Below are 21,457 nucleotides of genomic sequence, written 5' to 3' on the forward strand. Positions count from 1 at the left end.
TCCCATCTATGAAATCTGTCCAAGGTGCATGACAGTTAACAGCTGAGAGACGTTGTAGAATGACCACAGTAGACATTATAAAGTCCTATTTTCCAGCCAGCAGGGACTTTTGCCATCAAGGAAATGTGTGTGTGTGTGTGTGTGTGTGTGTGTATATATATATATATATATATATTTATATATTTGTATATAAAGGCTATTGTGTGGTAAAGGGTCAAAACTTTCTTGGCAGTTTTTGCACCTTCCTCTAGAGCATGTGGGGCTGGCCCCTGTCAGAGACAGGATGCTGGCTAGACGAACCAGTTGGGCAATTCTGATGTTTCTGTTTAGCACACCGGACCCTACCATAATGGGGTAAGGTCCAGGAGCACAGCCTTTTCATTAAGAACTTCACTTTGTTTAAAACAGAGTTTTCCTGCCCTCTTATCTGTTCTGTTGTGTCTCATAGGGTGTGTCTGTATGGCAGCTGGGAGGTGTAATGCCCAGTTCAGATAGACGTACATGCACTGACTCAGCTCTAGCTAGTGTGCTAAAAATGGAGCTGGGGTGGCCTGGTTGGCAGTTCAGGCTAACAGCCTGAGCATGGGGCTAGGATCTTGGGCAGGATTGTACTCAGGTTGCTAGCCCAAGGTGCCACCCATGGTGCTGCAGCCATATTGGTATTTTTAGAGTGCTCGCTTGAGCAGAGCATGCATGTCTACCTGACCTCAGAATTACACTTCCCAGCTGCAGTGTAGACATATCCATTGCCAGCTACCTCAGGCAGTGGTTTCCTTTGGATCACCTGAAGTATTCATCCGTCATCAATGATAATCACTAGCCTGCAGTCTCTTAAGGGCCCAGTTGTGCAACTCTTAATCATGACGGTGAGCACTTCTCCGGGCTATTTAGCAAGGAGACATTTGGGCTGTTCATATGAGTAAGTGCTCCCCAATCAGGCCCTAAATGCATAACAGGTTGTATTAGCAGGACACCTGAGATAGCCACATTCACTCAGCTGGCATCCGAGTGTGAGTAGCAAATAATGGGTAAGGCAAAGGAGCAAAAATGAGAGGCCTAGCAGCAATTGAGCAGCACAGAAGACACCAGCAGTCAAATTCTGTAAGGGTGCTGCATGTTGATGCTTACCAGAAGACCCATACACAGAAAAGGGAATTTATCTCAAGCTTTGGCTCTGCATTCTGCAAGGCTCCCATAACAGGAGCCATGGATGAGCGTTCTGGGGTAGAGCACTGGCATCGCTTGCATATTTTTGCATGTACTCTCCTTGACCTAGTAACGAGGCCGGAAGAATCTTTTGGGGCGAGGGAGGGGAAGGCTGCTACTTGACCAAATACTGACCACATGAATGTTTTTGCAGCGTATACATGTGCCTATCTGAGGCAATTTCCTTGGGACCTGGCATTTGTTTCCAGTAAAGTTAAGCAAGACAGAACCTTACTTTTAAATAATAAAGAACCTTTCATAAAGTATTTTGCACTTTGTGTTAGGCCTGAATCTTTGCACATTTCCAAATGGAGAGGAACAGGAAAATACATTTTCCACCTTTAAAAAAAATGCAGGATCAAACTGACAGAGGTTCAGTTTGCTTATCCCTACAAGTCCTCTGACCTCCTTTATGCTGTGAATGATCTACTACCATAGCTAAGACTCCCTGTGTGACAATCACTACATGCGATCAGTACAGGAAGAATTGTTCCAAAGCCAGTCTTCAGGCAGGGGGAACTTTGGTGAAATGACTATCGCAGGGGTTTATTTGAGACGTTGTTAAGTATTTTCAGTATTTCCTCTGGATAGTGAATTGGGATCCAAATGGATTTCCCCAAGACCTTATATTAATAATGACAAGCAAGTTAACAAGACTAACGTGCAGATCTTCCTCCTTGTCAATGGCAAATACAGTAGCAGATGAGTGAATGCCAACCTTTGTCAGTTTATTAAAAATCTCCCAAACAACCCAGATTTGTTGATATTTATTGGTCCAGACAAGTAGGAGAAAATTTCATGTAGAAAACCAAAGAAAAGGGTCATTAAGTGATTTATTAGCCTCAGAAATGTGTGTGCAAACTCCTGTCTCAGAGACTGCAAACACATTCCAGAATGACTAACGAGTAGGAGAACAAAGCGTAAACAGCTCAGGTGTCACCACTAGAAATGTTATCACAAAGCTTGGCAATTTTATTGAAGAAAACCATTCCTAACTCACCATGCAGAAACCATGGCCCAGCGCCTAACGCCTTGGAAGATGGAGTCTTAAGCAGTGAACTCAAAATGTTTTAAAAATAAATTTACAACTCTTAACTTGAAGCTTCAATCAAAGACAGAAAAAAATGTTGCTCAGTGTAGGCCAAACTATCCTTATATATGCTAAAAAGTTGTTGAAAAATCATCAGCCAGGCTTGGAACAAAAAACTGAATAAAGATATGAGGCAAATTGTGATTGAGTCCTACAAACTCTGGTGGTGATGGGTGAATGTTAGTTCTAATGGCAATATTAAGCAAGGTGACTAACTAGTCTGTATCTTCCTAAGTAGGCACAAAACAGAAAAGATGATTAATGTTCATGTTAAAACTTTTCTCATTTATAATGCTTAGGTTCCGGTGAGTGGTTATCATGGGTAGTTGAAACTTGGTTAGTTGAAGTTGAAATTGAAATGTGCTTAAGAGTAAGATAATGAACCATAGAAGATAATGAACGATAACCCCATTCAAAGCCCAAAACCTAGTGAAAACAAGATCCAGAGCATGGGTGGCCATCTGAGAGACTTGGTAAGCCACTATCTGAGTTTAAAGGACTCTGAAAGGGCATTAATGATGATATTTAGTGACATAATTAATCCTAAAACTACATGTTGAAAAATCTCTCACAGTCAATCAGGGGCACGAATAATTGTAAAATCAACAAGCTGCTTCTGGCAAACCAAGTAGCTAGTGAATTAGTTACCTTGGCACATTGTGTAAATGGCACTTCACTGAAGAATGGGACTATGCTGACCTGGTCCAACTCTCATTGATTTCAATGAAAATCTTTTCATCAGCTTCAGTGGAAATTGGATTGGAGGCCATAACCAGCTGGTACTACCAAGAATGTGTTATTCCACGAAGTGATTATTGTTGGACAGACATTGGAAGACTTGGCCTGCTACCCAAAAGTCAGGGCTGGATTTCAGATGAATGAATGCTATGGCTGTAAAACACATGGGGGGAGGGCAAGGAGAAGCACGGGTGGAAAAAGTCCTTACTAACTTCTGAAAGCTCCGGCTCAACTTAATTGCTACAATGCTCAACACACAAACTCACAGTGAGCATGCCTAGACCAAAGGTTCCTAAATGAGACGTTTGAAATGAAGCAGTGCACCATCATTTAATTCAGGTGCACAATTAGAATGCTGAGAAATCCAGAGTTCAGTAGCCCTCAAATCTATACTTGCACCAGGGTACTGGTTCATTATAAACATATGTTGAACTGAAATGGAAATCATGATGAGATCTGGGGCAATTGTTGTGAGGGGACCTGGATGCAGAAAATGATTCACTAAGAAAATCAGGGGCTGAAATGTGACCTGAGCAGTGGAGTTCCTTCTTACACTAAGGTTCTTTGACTATTTTTGTTTCCATAAAAGTTTGCTGGGAACTTATATTTATCATACTGTGAACTTGGGTGACCGGCCACACAACTCAAATAGGCCCTGATCAAAAGACTCTCATTGACTTAATGAGCTTGGGGTCAAACCAATAGTGAATTCTGAATACACACTGCTTTTGAGGGACCCATCGGCTCACAGACATTTATAAAAACTATTTGTTGACCAATTACGAATAGTGCACAAATTCATAGTAATCATTATCTGTTTGCAGACAATTCACAAACAGGAAAAAGGGTCAAAAAGTCGGTATGCACTCAATCAGCTCTCTCAGTAACCCTGGCTCATATAAAGAGCTTTACAGGTGTAATTAAGTAGCTAATTAAAGTGTTACACTGCTAGGTGCATTTTCTGTAGTTCATATTTAGTTAGTAATTCTGTTGATACATAAACCAGAAAAAAATTAGACTCACTTTCCCAAACCTTGTTGGTTCTGTATTGCTAAGATACAAGTCTGAACCGACACAGGGAAGAGAGGAAGAATAATATAGTAATTAAGACATTTGACTGCGACTCAGGAGGTCTAGATACTGTATTGGGCTCTGCTACCAATGTCTTGTGACTTTGGGGAAGTTGTGTAATCTCACTGTTCCCTATTTATAGATTAGGGATAATTTATACTTCTTTTCGCCCGCCTGTTGTGCGTCTTGTCCATTAGTATTGTGAGATCTTTGGGGCTGGGACAGTCTTTTACAATGTATATTTATGGTGGTCCCAACTGAGTTAAGGCCTCCAGGTATTTCTATAATACAAATAATAATAAATTCTGAGGATTTATTTATTTGTAGTCACTTTTCTGACAATAACTGTTCATTAACAACTTGAAGGTATTAGAAATACTGGATAGAAAGCATTTTTAAACGTGCTTTTTAATCTTAACAGTGTGTCCTGAACATCTGGAGCTGCCCTTCCAGTTTTCTGAGGTACAAGTGTATGTTCTTGAAGCTGAATATCATTTTTGTTCCCTGTGCTACATATATGGGGTAAACTAATGACCAGTTTCACTGCCTATAGATATGTGGTCACAAATTATTTCAGCCTCTAGACTATACTCGGACCATCCCCAGCGTGAGTATAGGAACGTAAATCTCTTCCCAAGCTTGCTAACATAGTGCTTTGCTTAGCTGCCTCTAGCTGGTTTTGCAGGACAGAAGCTGGCTTTATCTTTCAGAGAAATTGTTTTTAATGAAACCATTACAAAAATATACAGTACCTATTGTTTTTGGAGAAAGATTTCTGTTACTATTGGTCACTGAAGAAGTTTCATTAGAGTCTCAGCTTGTGGGAAACTACTTTACATATTTTAAAAATTGTTACTTTCACCCAAATGCCTTGGGGGCAACACTAACTTTTTAATTCTATCCACCATATTACTGATTGAGTTGTTTAAAATAATGTGTCTTTCCATTTCTTTTTGAAAAGCATGGGAAGTGAAAATATCACACTGTGTGAGCAGAGAAGATATCCAACATGGCTAGAAAGTTGGCTGAACAGTAGGAAGTTGTTTGTCAAAGCAGGAATGAAAGAAGGTCAAAGATAACATTCTAGCAGTAAGGCCTCTTGGAACTACGAGAACTATAGAGCAGGGATTAATTAGAAAGAAGAGGATTCAGAAGTTGGTAGAAAGGAGAAAATGATGGGGACTTGGGAGATTTCCTTTCTCATTTGATATGCTTTCTTCGCCTTTCAGCCTTAACCTGGTTAGCTGTATTTCCCCTAATTTATCTCTGTCTCCAACTTCTCTCTTTTCTGTTAAACCATTGCTATCTTCCTCCACTGCTAACACATCAGAGCTATCTTGGCTTTCCACTTTGGCATGAGCTTAATTTGCCTTGTATTTTAGCAGACATTTTCTTACAGGTTTGAGCTGACATTTAGGGAAAGATTTCAAAGATTAGGGCAAACCAAATGAAACAAACTTTAAATACATTTCTAATTTTTTCTTCCATTTTCTGAGATGTTTTCCCCTTGCAATATCCCCAGGAGTACAGATTTTATTTTATTTATTTGTGAGGAGAGCTATGGTATGTGCAGGAATCTCTTTTTCTATGGTCTTCAGCTAGAGATGTGTACAGAGAATTTCTTAGACTTGAGATGGAGGGGAAAAGTCAAACAGAGGCATTTAGTTTCGACAGCTGTTGCTATGATCCACTTGGTCTTCTCCTGCTGTAATATCATTCAAATTAAGCTAGAAGGACAAGTGAGCCTTTAAGTACTGGGTTGTTGCTACATAAAGCTAGTGGCCAGTAGAACCATCAAGAGACTAATGCAAATACAGTGTTAATTGCCAATACAGTGCTGTGAGAGAATTGATGTGGTGCTGTAGGAAAATGTAAATGTCTCTTGAACTCAGGTACCTCTGATGAAATATAAAAGGCTTGTTATAGATAAATTAGAAGTGTTACATATAGAGTGTAAGCTGGTGGCACGGTCCAGCTGGGGCGTCGCGACCCTTCCTCGGGCCCAGGCTCCGAGGAAAGCCACAGCGCCTTGGTCTGCGGGAATAAGCGTTGCAGATTACAAGTCTTTAGCCCTGGCCCCTGGCAGGGCGGGCTTCTCTCACAGTCAGTAGCCCTCTGGCCCGCACGTAGGACAGGGCTGGTAAGGAGTCTATAGCCCCAGCCTTCCAACAGGTGGGGCTGTTAAGCAGTCTATTGCCCCCAGTCCTCAGGCAGGGCAGGGCAGGCAAGTCAGTCTATAGCCCCTGGCCTTCCAACAGGCAGGGGAAGCAAAGCAGTTTACAGCCCCCAGCCCGCAAGCCGGGCAGGGCTGATGAGGCAGTCAATAGCCCCCAGCCCTCCAGCAGACAGGGCAGGCGAACTACTCCGGAGCCCTCAGCCTTGCAGGCAGGCAGGGCTAGTAAAGCTCAGGGTCCTCAGGTAGGCAAGTTCCAAGGAAGCCAAGTACTCCTGGGGTGGCTAGGGAAGGGGAAGGGGATGCAGGTCCACCCGACTCCACTGCGTCCCAGCCCAGGGTCCTATCAGTGGCAAAGCAGTTTGCCACAGAGTCAGTGGGGCTCCAGCCACAACACCCTGACTGGTTTAGCCCCGACTCAGCCACTCTCTAGTTGGCTGTCCCTGGGCTACTTCCTCCCTCCCTTTCCCCGAGTACCTGCAGCCAGTTATCTCCCTCTGGGTCGCTGGGGTAGATGGCGAACAGGAGCCTCACAAGTCCCTCACCGTCGACTGGTGGCAGGTCTGGAAACTCCTCAAGGTCATCCGCAGAGGGCAACTCCTCCAGGTCCCAGGGAATCCTCTGGTACACCAGGCTCAGGCAGCTCCAGGGGGTCCCTGACGTCAGGCAGCTCCTCCAGGTCAGGGCTGACATCAGGGTTTTTTTCCCACCCAGTGGTCTCAGGTGGCTCTTCCCGGCTACTAGGGCCTGGCGGCCCTCTCCAGTCACTCAGGCCCGGTGGTCTGGGCAACCTTGGAGGCTCTGGTCGGTGGGGCGGTTGCTCCAAACCACCACTGGGCCTGGGTCAGGCACAGACCACAGCTCTGGGAAGATATGTCTGCCTCCAGCAGCAGCTTCCCCCTTACTAACCTGCTAGACCAGCCTTTTATATTTCCCTTTCCTGCCCTGGCTCCACCCCTCTGCTTCCAGGAAGTTTCACCTGTAGGGCCTTGTTCTGCCCAGCAGGGGCATCGCGACCCTTCCTTGGGCCCAGGCTCCGAGGAAGGCCATAGCGCCTTGCTACAGGAGGTACTAAACTTTTCTGTGAATGTTCCTGTCAGATACTAACCAAAATAATTCTATAGACCATTTCAGAGATTGGTAGTAAACCTAAACTTGAGCAGAGACTGAGGAGGAGGAGAGAGAACTGGGAGTCTTAACTCGGGTGTTGAGCCTGTGATGAAACATGCTACATGCTAACTGTTCATAAAATTAAAAAAATCTGGAGACTGCTGGTTATACTGGAAATGCAAAATCTAATAATTGTGTGTCACTGCTGTTCTGCTTTCAGTCAATGTCATGCGGCAGTCGCTTTGTTTAGGATGGGCGGACATTGGAAACCAGACTTCTGAGAGACAAAGTATAGTGAAAAACAGTCTGTAAATATAATTTCAAATATTTCAGTCCTAACAGTACTTGCTTATGCTTTAGTTAGGCAGATCGAAGTTCATTTCACCACAAATCTACGGTTTATTTTTTTTAGTTTGGTGTTTTCCCAATTCATTAAGCGCATTTTGACTCTTGCTAGCTAATACTCTGCTTCTCTTGCTCCACACACTCAACATCTCTGGGATGTGGATCTTCCCTGTAAGATACAAGTAATTAAACTTTAAAAATAATAATAATAAATAACAACAACAAAAGAAATACCGTGAGACTTGGAAAAATCAGGATTTCCCTTTATCTGTTTAGACAAAGCCTAGCCTGCAGTGCTGTTCTGTGTCAATATGTCACAAGACTGCAAGCCTGAGGCACCATACTGAGTGAGAGCGGATACTCCATGAAGCAAAGATCTGCCCTTCAAAGACCTGAGAAACAGCCATGGCAGCAACAACAACTAATATAGTAAACATTAGTAATGTGCTGAAAAGACCGTGTTTATTTGAAGAATCTAGTGCAGAACCTTAACTTTGTTACATACTTGCAGGTCAGCTTTCAAACACTTTCCTCATCTTGTTTGGTTTTTTTGCATCATTTAATGACAGGAATTCAAAATAATGATTTCATCTCCAGTCCATCTCTTTTTTTCTTCTTCCCCCAAGGCAACTTGATTAGCAGGATGATGTTTTAGTAGAGTGCAATGCATATAAGATTTACAATGTGGATGCAACAAATGCCTTACCCTTGTAAGGAGAATCAGTTGTATTTAATATGAAAATTATCTATTATTAGAACCTGTTCTTCCACACTGTTTTTATTAATTTCAATATTAAATTAAATTTGAATTTTGAAAAATGTCAGAAGAATCTTAGTATATGTATTTGCATTTTAAATTATTATGGCTCATGCTACATCAATCACATATTTGGTTTGGTTGAGATAAAACATAGAGAAGATTCCTATAATATTTGGATAACCATATTACTGTTGTTGTTCGATTTTTTTAATAGGTCACACCATATAACTTCACAGATTTCAAATCTAGAAGGGACTATTCTGGTAATCTGGTCTAACCTCCTGCATAGCACAAACCATAGAATTTCAGCCAGTAATTCTTGCATCAAACCTATAACTTCTAGCTGAGCTATAGCATATTATTAGAGAGACATCCAGTATTGGTTTAAAGGCTTCAACTGAGATAATCCACCGCATCCCTAGATTAGTTGTTCCAATGATTAATTACTTACACAGTTCAAAATCTGCACCTTATTTCTAGTCTGAATTTGTGTAGCTTCATGTTCCAACCACTGTTTGGAACATGTTTGGTAGATTAAGGAATCTTCTACTGTCACAAATCTTCACCACATATAGGTACTTGTAGACCATGATCAAGTCACCGCTTAGCCTTTTCTTCAATAACTAAATAGATTGAGTTTCTTAAGTCTCTCATTGCGAGGCAGGTTTTTCCAGGCTATGAATCTTTCTGAGCCCTTTCCAATTTGTTCCTGGATCTTGCATCTTATGTTCTCTGCCTGAACCAGGATCATCATTTCACGTTTCAATTAATATATTTTTACAGGCAAATTTGCTTCAACGTGTAACCACTAGTCAGACTAAGCAAACTTTAGCAATAGCCTGTGTGGGGAAAAGGAAGTTGCCATATATGTTAACTTAGAAATGTTGAGACACTTTTCCTATTTTTCAAATCAGACTTTGCCCTAAAGTCATTTTTGTGTGTATGTATATCTATGAAATTGGATAATACACTTTATCCTGTGCCAGGCTTGGGAGAAATGCATCCTAAATTACCTCATATTTTGAACTGGTTCAGTGAGTTTCTTTTCCTTGACATGGAGTTTGAGCGTAAAGTGTTTTCACTTCTTCCTACCTGGCACCAGTGCAAAGACACATAAGACAAACAGGCTTCAAACAACGTGTCTGAAGTTGGGGCACTCTCATTTTTGTTTGATCCTCAGAATGTAACCATCAATCACTCATTAGTATCTCATCTGATTACACTGTACTTGGATGTCAACGAACCCCTGCCATTGAGTTGGAGAGCTCTTAAAGCCAGACCAATGACTAGAAAGCCAGGGAATGCCTTCACATCAGGGGTGATGGCTGGCAAGTGACCGGGATTCAGTTAATTAATGGAATTCCTTCTGCCAGCTTGGATCTTTAGCTTCCAGGGTTAACCAGTTACTGAGGGGGGATGTAACATGAATGCTGATCCAATGCCAATGGGGTACTTTTCACTCAGCTAAATGGTCACGTGATTATTCACCTAAACTCTGCTGGGTGACATCACTAGAGAGCCCCCCCCCAACCAGCATCGTGTGTGGTCCTGGACAACTTTCCACATTGTCAACATAGACCATCAATTATCCATGTCAGCCTTCAGCTGCCGATTGTTAGAAGTTTAAAGAACAGAAGATGAAATTTCAGGAAACCTAACTGGGAGAAATTCAGTGAAACTCTGAAACCAAGTATTTTTACCATCCCATCACATTCCATCCCAATCAGTGAAGACTACCACCATTTCAATGGAACCATTTTCAAAGCAAGATGTGTGTCCATTCCATGAGGCTATCACCCTGTCTGTATTGTGTCGCTAAATGTTCAGAACTACTGAAGCGGTATGAATCATCAGGAGATCCAGATATTGCTGGCAACTTAAAGTCCTTAGATGCTGTGACACAAGCAAGATGGGAGGAATATAATTTCACCCATTCCAGCCGGAAATCTTGGAGCCTTCTGCATCGACTTGGCATACCACAACAACCAGTACTGCCCTTTCCTGCTGTCTCTCCAAACCAAATAACTAGCCACTTGCTTCAGGTTTCAAAGGTTCCCCTGAATAAGCTTGTAAAATGGCAGATGTGTGATGAATAGCAGCAATTCAGGTGATGTAATCCACTTCGTCAGTGCATACCACCATTCACAAGCACTGAATTAGATACTGTAGTGAGCAACATCAAACCCGGCAGTGGGATAGGACAGTATTTCGCCAGAGTTCATGAAACACCTTGGAACCAAAGCCCATCAAATTCCTGACGCAGGTTGTTAATGTTAACCTGCCAAAGATCTGGAGGATGCCAAAAGTGATTGTCCTTCTAAAACCCGGAATGGACCCACACAATGCAGCAGGCTATGGACCAATCTCTCTGCTATCTGTCATCTTCAAAGTTCTGGAGCAACTTATCCTCCAGCATACATCTCCAGAGGTGGAGACAACTCTCAGCATCAGCCAAACTTTCGGAAAGGCCGAAGCACATGCAAATAAGTCCTAGCCCTTGCTACCTATATAGAAAATGGGTTTCAACGGAACTTGAAGACAGGAGCTGTTTTCTTGGACCTCACAGCAGCCTACAATACTGTATGGCTCACTGGTCTTTTGGTAAAACTGTTAAGAGCTCTCCCAGCATAAGTGATGGACATTGTTTAACTTCTACTTCATTACAGGCATTTTCAGGTACATGTGGGAGATGGATTATCTTCTCCATGCACTTGTTCTAATGGCTTACCCCAAGGTACCCATTGTGTTTAATCTGTACACAAATGACCTGCCACTGAATAAGTCACACAAGTTTATCTCTTAAGATGATATCTGATGCGGTGCTCTTTCATGCTCAGTCGTGCTCTTTCACCAGATTGGAGAACATCTAGAATGCCGACCTGGCCATGAGGACAGCCTACTGTAGCGGTTAGCATCTCCAACCAAGTATGATTAAGACAGTTTCAACGGAAAATGACTGAAACAGAAGGCAAAACTGGTCTACCTTGGTGTCATACTGGACCTTCTTTGACTTTCCATGACCATCTAAAAAAGAGTGCTGCCTAAGTCAGGACCAGGAACAATCTAATCAGCAAATTAACTGGTTTGACATGGGGTGCAGGTGCCTAGACATTGTGCATGTTGGCTCTTTCACTGTGCTATTCCTCAGCGGAATACTGTGCCCCTTTTGTGTCATTCGCCTCACATTAAACTCGTTCACGTTGAATTGAACTTGACCATGTGTATCATCACAGGCACCCTGCGCTCCACTCCCATCCCATGGCTACCAGTTGTGAGCAACATAGCCTCCAGATATTCGTCTCAGAGAGTCTACAGCCTGACTGGTGGAAAAGAAGCGGGCCAATCCAGACCTCCCACTGTACACCCATATTTTCAGTCACCTCAGAGCTCGTCTTATGTCGAGGCATCCATTGTGGTTTCAAGTGCCAGATCAGAATTTGTCAGTAGCATGGTGATGAGTGGTTGGCTATAGATGCTTGTAATAGTTTCTTTGTTGCTGATCCGACCATTCAACCACCTGGATTTGACCTGCCATGTCACCTCTGGACTCTGCTGAACAGGTTCAAAACTGACCGAGGAATATGCACAGCCAGCCTCTACACATGGGATCTGTGTGACGACCCACTTTGTCACTATGGCCACAATCAATCAATGGCAAACATTGTTGACCAATGTCAGCTGACTAGATCTCATGGTGGCCTTAGGGCCCTTCATTGTGCTGATGAAGCTGCTGTTGGGTGGCTCAGCAAACACTACAAACTCCAGAAGAAGAAGTATCTGATCTAAAGGTGAACCTTTTTTCAAAACATTACTCCACATGATAACACTGGATAATGTACACAGCCCTATTTATTTCTAGTCACTAAATATTCTAAAGGCTGCTTGGATCAGAATAGGTTTGGTTCAAAATTATCATTTTTCATTCATTCCCTGCTAAGTTCTAATAGGTTGAAAGAAGTAAATCTCTCTTTTATGGCTACATATTATAATTTTTAAGAGTTAACTATCAGCTACTAAAGACGTTTTTCATTTTGTCCAGTATTCAATGATTTTCATTGCTTTCAACCACAAAGGTTGTGGCAATGGCATTCTTTAGGCAAATGACTAGAACTCTGCAAAAAAATGTAGGACAGATAGGGGAATAGTGTTGCAAAGCATCATCTTACTAGGTTCACACTGAATATTTATAAGAACAGAGAAGGGCATAGCCTTAAAATAACACAAAAAGATAAGGGCAATATCTGGTGGTACATCTGTGTTAACACACATATCACTCACAATGCTAGTAGCTCAGCTGAGTTTTGTACTGTTATTACAAGAGGAAGAGTTCAAAATCTTGACTGGCCATGTTGATGCTACCAGTGTGAAGTTGGATGTTATGTTGTCCATGCACAACAACAGAGTCTGCCGTACCTCAAAGAAGCTCTGCTTTGCTGAGATTAGTAGCATGCAGAACTGTATCATTAGTTCGTAATATGTGGGATTTCTAGATAATTCACAATGTTCAGTCAGCTCATTGGTCATATTGGAATCTTGCTGGTTGTGGCACCACTTTTTATAGTACTGTTTTCCACATAACTTCCTCAGAGGTGTTTTGGATAACATTCCTAGCAAGTATTTTGCCAGGTGACTCCCTTCACTTTGCCAGTGACCACACCCCATTTCTTTAGTGGCTGAGTCCCTTGTGGCACATGTGTAGTTGTCATTTGGCCCTTTTGGCATGGGCACGTGAATTTTTCAACTATTGTACATTTAAGTATAACTTGCAGCAACCTGCTTTGCTACAGAGTCTGCTAGGCACTGGAGCATACAGTCCCCACATTAGTTGTCTGACTGTTTTCAGTTAAATCATTTACCTGCAAATACTGGCAGTTTTAGAAGCGGACATTAGCAACATATTATAACTCCTCATTCTTTTGAGCACCATAAATGGATATAGCTAGAGCACAGAAGGCAAATCATCTCATTTTGTATTGTGTATACCATTGTACCAACATAGATTTTAGTTAGTTATTTAGTACATTCATTTAGCACTGAAATTGTAACATCTGCTTTCCATTTCAAGAATCAGCACTTCATCTCTTTAAATGCCTGGCAGTAACCCCATTCTATTGTATATACAGCCCTAAAGCCCTGTGAAGTCCACCACTGAATATTTCATCCAGATTGTCCCTTGTTTTTCCCAGGAATTTCATTTAACTTAATTTTGGCACACAATTGTGTGTAATTCTTAAACAGCTTCTTTAGTGCTAACTTGTAACTTATAAAGTTTTCTTGAAACATATTGCAAAAATTATTTGAAAATAGTAACGATGTTTGGCTTGTAGTACAGTTTTAAAAAGTAGAAGACAGAAATAACTTTTGAATTAAAACATTATTTTAGGGGACAGTTGTTCACTACCCTCTTCTATTTGGAACCCAAGAATAGTTGCAAACGCAATGAGAGAAAAGAAAAGATAAGTTATGGCAAGTGAAAAAATCTTATTGCACAGGCAAGATGTGTCTTTCTTCACATGTGCCCAGGAATCTACTCTTAACAATCCAAACAGATTACAGAAATATGTAGATTCCTGATGGGGATGTGGTTTGAAATTTGATGCAAAGAATGGCATTTGCTCAAATATCTGTTAGACTATCAAAAATGAAATCCTGAATTCTCAGTTACATGAAGGCCCCTTTTCATCGCTCTGACAATGTAAAGAGGCCTTAAAGTGAGTGTCAGTGTAATTTGCACCCCCTCTAAGGCCTAATTAAGCTGCTGGGGTTATGTAAACCAGTGGCCTAAATGCTCTCCAAGCAAGTCTTCAGGTGTTTATATCTTGTAGCATAAAGAAGGGCCTGATCAGAAGCCCACTGAAGTCTAGGGAAAGACATACTGTAAATTCCAATTTGTACCAGAGTCTCTTAATTTTTTCAGTGGCTCAGTTCTTGCCAGTGTCTAGCAACAGTGTGGTAAAAGGCTTTTTGGTGTGTGTGGCTATGTGGAATGCAAACAATTTAATAAGAAAGTTTAGAAGAGGTTTTTGATTTTTTGTAAATATTTGCATTTATTTAGTTGTTAATGGAATAAGAAACTGGTGCTCAAATGTATGTTAATCATAATTCCAAAAATCCTTAGGAAAAAGATTGATGTTTTTTCATCATACAGGATGAGTGCATTGGCTGCACACTAATCAGCAAAGAGTATTTACTTTATCCTGCTAAACAGCCGATTCATTGCTGATTCATTGCTTGCCCTAGCTAGCCTGACCTATTTCTTGGGCTGCAGAATTTGGCTTCAGAAAGGCCAGTTTGGGTAGCTTCTGTGGATTGTGCTGCTGTGACTTCTCCAGTCGACATTCTGCCATTGAAATCCATGGCCATGAAAACGTGAATTCCGACTGCTGGCTACACCGAGAATTGTTTTGGGCTTAAGTTTTTTTTTTATTTCCTAACTTTATTTTCTCTCTTGCGTGTGTGTGTGTGTGTGTGTGTGTGTGTGTGTGTGTGTATGTGTGTGTGTTTATAGAGATAGTTACATCCTGATTCAGCAAAGCGCTTAAGCTTAAGGGGCCATACTACATCACACATGTGGTAAAGCGATCCATACAATATCATGCATCTTTGCCTGCTTTCCTAGCATTCTACTAATTAATCTAGCTCCTCCAGGACTGCTTCTAACATTCCAAACCTCTGAGCAGCTTCAAACATCTGCCTTTAAAAAAGAAAGTCAAAACCAACTTGCCAGAAAAATGTTTCCTCCGTCATCCCAAAATTACTCTGGCCCAAGGCCCAGGACAGGCAGTATTTAGTCCTGGACCAGTGACAGGGTCAGATCTATTATCTCATGACCCCTCAATGCTAGAAATATGTGTTTTGTACAGTTAGAAAGTCACATTGATCCAGTGGGACACGCAACTTGCTATACTGTTACCCGTGCCATATCTGGAGATATGAGCTATGCAATCATTTTTTATAGCATGGCTAAAATATTTTAGGTAATTAGAGAGTTTATAAAATCCATTAGTTATAATTTGCCTGTCCCTTAAACCCCTAGTGCAGTACTCATGTACAAAGGCACCTTCATTCACAGGCAGAAGTGTCTGAATAATAGTCACAATAAAAATGTTAAAATCCCTTGAAGTATTTCTAAGGTACTTATTCCGTAAAATAGCCCTTTTGCTTGTTTGAATGAAGGAATCCTTATAAAACAGAATATTAATGTGGAAGACCACTGAACGTTTGTACAAGCGATACACATGGTACAACATATCATTCATGGAGGGCATTCCTACATATAATGACATACTGGCCGTGGAACACTTCCTGAATATCACTGGATAATCTAAGCGGATGATAAGCAGCACCACATTTCTGTTGAGATAAACTTACAAAGGAAAAAGTGTGAATCTTTTCAGCAAAAAGATCCTTAATAAGGAAAAGGCTACAGCTCAATCCATCATCTGTAGTTATGGTGCAGAAGTCTTAAATTCAAAGCACTTTATTTTCCTGATTGCTCTAGACATGTCTGAAATGTTGATGGAGCAACACTTAGTGGTAATTTCTGTATTTGGCAGGAGGCATTACATTATTAGCAAGTACAATAAATGTTAAGTAATAGGCAAAAATGAAATATGTACATGATTTCCTTCTAAAGATATGTATATGCTAATAAAAGATGTTAAAGCAGATACTTCCAGTAAGAAACCAACTCTCATTTGAATGACAAGGCAATTCAATCTTGCTAAAAATGGTAGGTTATAATGGTTTTTCAGTTGTCAGTTATCCCCCACCACACACACACACACGGAGTTTGAGACTTTAGTTCAGCCTCTTGCTTCATGACCACAGACAGAGATGGTTTTATCTGTGTTCTTTGGATAATCATAAAAAAAAAGATCTTAAAAAGGGTCTTAAATATTTTCGTTGGAACTAATCAGAATTTGGTTTGTGGTATAGAACATTTTTCACAGCAAGGGACAAGAACTAGGATTGGGCAGTGGAAAGAAACACAACAATGCCTGTGCTTCTGACTCTGCCCTTTGTTATGGGTTATTGGTATCAGAAAAGAAAAGTCTTCTTTATCCTTTTCGTTTGACTCTTTACTTACAGGAGAGAATATGGAACAGGCATTAACCAGCTTTTGCACTGAGTATTGTGCAATCTACTTAAAATAATGGAAGAGTGCTTTTGACTTTAAAAATATATATAAATCAAACTGATAAAGCTCACAAGTCTGATGGGAGGCTATGTTTTACTGTAATATTTAATCAAGTTTGTTCATCTCTCTCCATAAGGTCACACATTTTTGAGTCATAATGTAAACTGTAAGTTTCTTCCTTGTGTGTGTCCCTAAAGCACTGTTTTGTACTGGACCTATTAAAGTAGATGAAATGAGATCTATCTATCAGTATGCATGGCGAGTTATGTTCTATAGATAGTCTATACATTCCATCCACTTATTACGAATAGAAATATAAATGCCTGAAAATAAGGAGGAAGGATATGTAGGGCATGCACGTAAAGTACAATGCTTGCTGAATTTTCCTCTGATTTGAAGAAAGCATTTGAACACGTTTTCTTGCTTTAAATTTACATTACTTTTGGGAGTTACGTTTTTGGTAATCTATAATAATTATCTTTGAGATTGTGGGCCCAAACCGTGAGCCTGGCTGACTCAGGATCAGGAGAGCGTTGATAAGAATAAGATTGCATCTGACTCTCCAGGCCTGGCAAAAGCAAGTGCAGCATCCCTAAGCTCACTTGAAAACTCCAACCACAGAGTATTACAATTGTATTCTGTGACTTGGATATTTATAATGACTTTATTGCACTCAGAGTGTGGAAGAGCAAAGAAATGAAACAATCCAAAATGTCAATTCACTGAATCTCTTAAGTCTTTATATTCTGGGAAAGCTACGTATGACACTCTCCTACGTTGATTAAATTTCTGAAGCGTTCATGAGACAGTATTTGTAAGCTCTGAAAAAAATATTGGTTTGATTTTTGCAGAGCATTGGCTGTGATGAGTACCTGGGCTCAGACAAGGTGGCTGACAGATGTGGAATATGCGGAGGGGACAATACTGGTTGCAAGGTCGTGTCTGGCGTTTTCAAACACACGCTAACAAATCTTGGCTACCACAAAATAGTAGAAATTCCTGAAGGGGCTATTAAAATCAACATTACTGAGATGTCAAAGAGCAACAACTACTTGGGTAAGTTGTATTTCATTCCAGATAAAACATGATTTGTGTGATGATGCAGTTTGCCTGGAGGTTAGTCCCAGTTTGTGCTCTCTCAACGAAGTGAGAGAAATGTTAAGGCATACATGAAAATTATTTACCAGATTCTCTGACAAGAGAATACTAAGTCACTGTTTCTAATTCTGGGTTACAATGGCAGACCAAACTCCACAATTTGTATGTATTGCCCTGTCCATGTGATCTTGCTTTGGCTTTCCTTTTTCATTGGTCCAATGTGGGCACTTAGCACTTTTTAAATCTTCTCTAAAAGATTAGTGAGGACATTGTCTCCAGCAAGGCAGGCTGCTAGTTAGTTTAAAACTGTAGCAAACAGGATCCTCCTATTTCCTTAAAAAACACCACCACAACATGCAGACCTTTTAATGCAAAAGAACTCTGATCACCTTCACAGCACTGAGAGTATCTCAGTGGGTGTTTGTGGGTGTGTGTTGAGAAGGTATCCTCAGAATGACAATATCATTCAGATGTTAAGAAATATTATGAGAATTAAGTGGGAATTGAGATTCTGGGAGTATCAACATCAGACATCTGGAGGTACGTTTTCATTGCTGAATGTGTCTGGCATTGGGCAAAACTCTGAGGTGAATATGCCTGGCACTGGGGCTGGTGTAAAACTTCCTGTTTTGCAAACATAGACCTGCCATGTCCATTCCCTGTGAGTTTTTCCCTATTTGGCCCCCTATATGTGGCAGGATTTCACACAGCTCATCTGCCAGGCCTCTAGCCTGTCCTCATTTAAGTCCTTCGTAAAGACCCACATCTGCCAGACTGCTTAAAGCAAATCCAGTCATCTTGGAGTGTCCATCGTGAGTGCTATAAGCAAACAGTAACAACAGTGGAGCTCTGCCTGAGGCCTTTCATAGATGACAGGCCAGAAGGCACCACTGTGGTCTTCTAGTCTGACCTACTGTATAACACAGACTGTAGAACTTTCCCAAAATAATTCCTAGAGCAGATCTTTTTGAAAAACATCCGACCCTGATTTAAAAATTGTCAGTGATGGAGAATCCACCATGACCCGTAGAAAGTTGTTCCAATGGTTAATCACCATCACCGTTAAAAATGTATACCTGATTTCCAGTCTGAATGATCTAGCTTCAACTTCCAGCCATTGCATCACAATATACCTTTGTCTGCTAGATTGAAGAGTCCATTATCAAATATATGTTCCCATATAGGTAGGCTGTAATCAGATCATCCCTTAAACATTCTCTTTGTTAAGCTAAATAGATTGACCTGGAGTCTATCACTGTAATAGGTTTTCAAATGTTTTAAATCATTCCCATGGCTCTTCTCTGAATCCTTTCCAATTTGTCAACATCCTTTTTTAATTGTGCACACCAGAACTGGCCACAATATTTCAGCAGTGGTCACACTAGTGCCAAATACAGAGATAAAATAACCTCTCTATTCTTACTTGAGATTCCTCTGTTTATGCATCCAAGAATTTCATTAGCCCGTTTAGCCACAGATTCACTGTGGGAACTCATGTTCAGCTGATTATCCACCAGGCCTCCTAAATCTTTTTCAAAGTCTTTACCACTGTCCTCCTAGAACTGTCCAAGTGCATTAGACGCTTCAGGCCCTAGTATTCCATTTAACAACTCTCCTGACATCATCTCTCTCTTTCTAATGCCTTAGCCACTGCTAACCAACAGAGAGAAAGGAAAGACTTATTATCTACATTGTCTCTTGCCATCTTCTTTTCCTTTTGACTCTTTCCCTTACACTTCCTACTTCTTTTTCTTGTTAGTTGCTAGCAAGAAGGGGGAAAGAAATTTGACTAGTTTTACAGAAATCTCTCCTTGTAGACAGGAGTACTTTGTGGGGTAGGGGACTATATACTGTAATGTGCCCCTATGCATTTCTTAATTTGATCAAAAGTGTGATTCTTAAGACTAATACAAGAAAGACCAATCTTGAGGTTCTGCTGACATACTAAAACTTAGACATGCTGGAGCTCTTATAAGAGAACCTGATCACATAGTATTTCTGACCCAGGCTACTTCTCAGTCAAAGAATTTTCCAATATGCTGTATATAAGCATGAGATTTTGGTTTCCTATCTGAATGTTTTGAGCTGTGTCCATCTCTGTTAATAATTTGGTGATGAAGGGAATAAATTATTCTGTATGAGCACTTCCGCTGTATGTTTGGAAGAAGATGTGGAACTCTTATATCAAATGGGCAAAAATGCAGTTTGCTGAGCAAACCACTGGAAGTCATCACATAATGAAAGTTGTCAAACCATGAAATTGCAGATAATTTTTCTTTCAGATATACATGCCAGCATCTGAAAACAGCTAACAGAAAAACACCCTTAACCCTATTGAAATGTACTGGGCCACATGAACATTTTTGGAATAGGCAGAGCAGAAAAATAGTAACATTTTTGCTTAAAAATAATTGGGACTCTTGGCATGTATGGGAAAATAACAAGCTGTGTGTTTCCCATGCTTCTCATTCCCAGAGCTCTCTCTGCTTTGTTTGTGCCACCATCAGTGGTTATTTTTTTCTGTACCATCACAAGTGGTTCATTTTAAAGGAGGTAGTATGGATTTTAGACTGCTAAATTCACTAGATTAGCCTCCCTGACACTGAAGATTCTCAGGTAAATGGTTCCATCCATGAAACTAGCAGCCTCTCTGCTTTTCCCATAAGGGCAGAGCAAACTTCTCTGCTTTCACAAGTTGCAGTCAGATAACGATAAAGCAAATCAGTTTTTAAACAAGGTCCAGCTATATCACACTGGCAAAGAAGGTGAAATAGAGGAGCAGGATATGACAGCTTGCAAAATGTTCATTAGCAGTTGATTGTGTAAGTGAAATGGGGGATTAAGGGAAGACATTTTCCAGTATGTGGAAGGAAACAAAACTCCTACAATCAGAACTGTGTTCACAATCTGGACCCTCTAGCAATTTTTGATAGAGAAGGGCTTGAGCCGTCATCTTGGATCTCAACATCCCCCAACACTGAGCTGTTCAAAACCAGACTCAGATCTGAAATTTGCAAACTTCCCTATATTTAGAGGGACAAATCGAAACTTTGAATCTGAACATGCCAGAGTTCAGGATTCCCACCAGTTTCCCTCTTCAACAAAGCAAGTAATCACATACTTAATTGCTTTGCTGAATTGGGACTTAAGGGCCCAATTCTGTCACCTTTGCTCACACCAAATAACAATTTACTGCACAAGTAATCCCACTGGAGTCAACAAGACTGCTTATGGAGTAAGGTACAACTTGATATAAAGAAGGCAGAATTGGGGCCTTAGTTTTTTGTCACACAATATGCATGTGTTTTCTTTCAATGCAGAATCATAAATCAGCACAAGGTCACTAGAAAGGTTCACAGACTTCAGCAAACCATTCTTGGAACCCAGGCTGAGTTTTCAGTTGGTAACAAAATATGAGACCATCTAAGCTCCATGTGGTTTCATTACACAGCTTTTGCACAGCATCAGATTTATCACACTTCTGCACTTCACAATTTTGTCAATGCAGTGAGAAAAACATGTTCTCACAATACGATATTTCCAGGTTGGCTGAAACCAAGAAGTACTAGAAATGGAAGGAGAGATCATGTGTGAGGTTTCAAGTGGGATTTCTTGACCAAAGAGATTCAAATTCAGCTAAAATTCATACAAACATCTAAACGTTTGTAAACTGGATTTGTAAACCTTTTTGAAGTTGACCCATCACTAGCAATTATAATGGGCTTT

General features: G+C 40.8%; 1 protein-coding gene across 3 annotated transcripts in view; it reads left to right on the forward strand.

Annotated features, from left to right (window-relative positions):
* The window catches only part of THSD4 (thrombospondin type 1 domain containing 4), a 597,500-nt gene that overhangs the window by 458,616 nt on the left and 117,427 nt on the right, over nucleotides 1-21,457 (forward strand). For all 3 annotated transcript variants that reach the window (XM_067534792.1, XM_067534793.1, XM_067534794.1), the window contains one exon: nucleotides 17,485-17,689. In XM_067534792.1, the coding sequence (XP_067390893.1) occupies nucleotides 17,485-17,689 (205 nt within the window). The remainder of the gene's footprint in view (nucleotides 1-17,484; nucleotides 17,690-21,457) is intronic.

Source organism: Emydura macquarii, unplaced genomic scaffold (assembly GCF_026122565.2).
Source record: "Emydura macquarii macquarii isolate MOO-44397 ecotype Brisbane River unplaced genomic scaffold, CSIRO-AGI_Emac_v2 contig_3451, whole genome shotgun sequence".
Taxonomy (NCBI): Eukaryota; Metazoa; Chordata; order Testudines; family Chelidae; genus Emydura; species Emydura macquarii.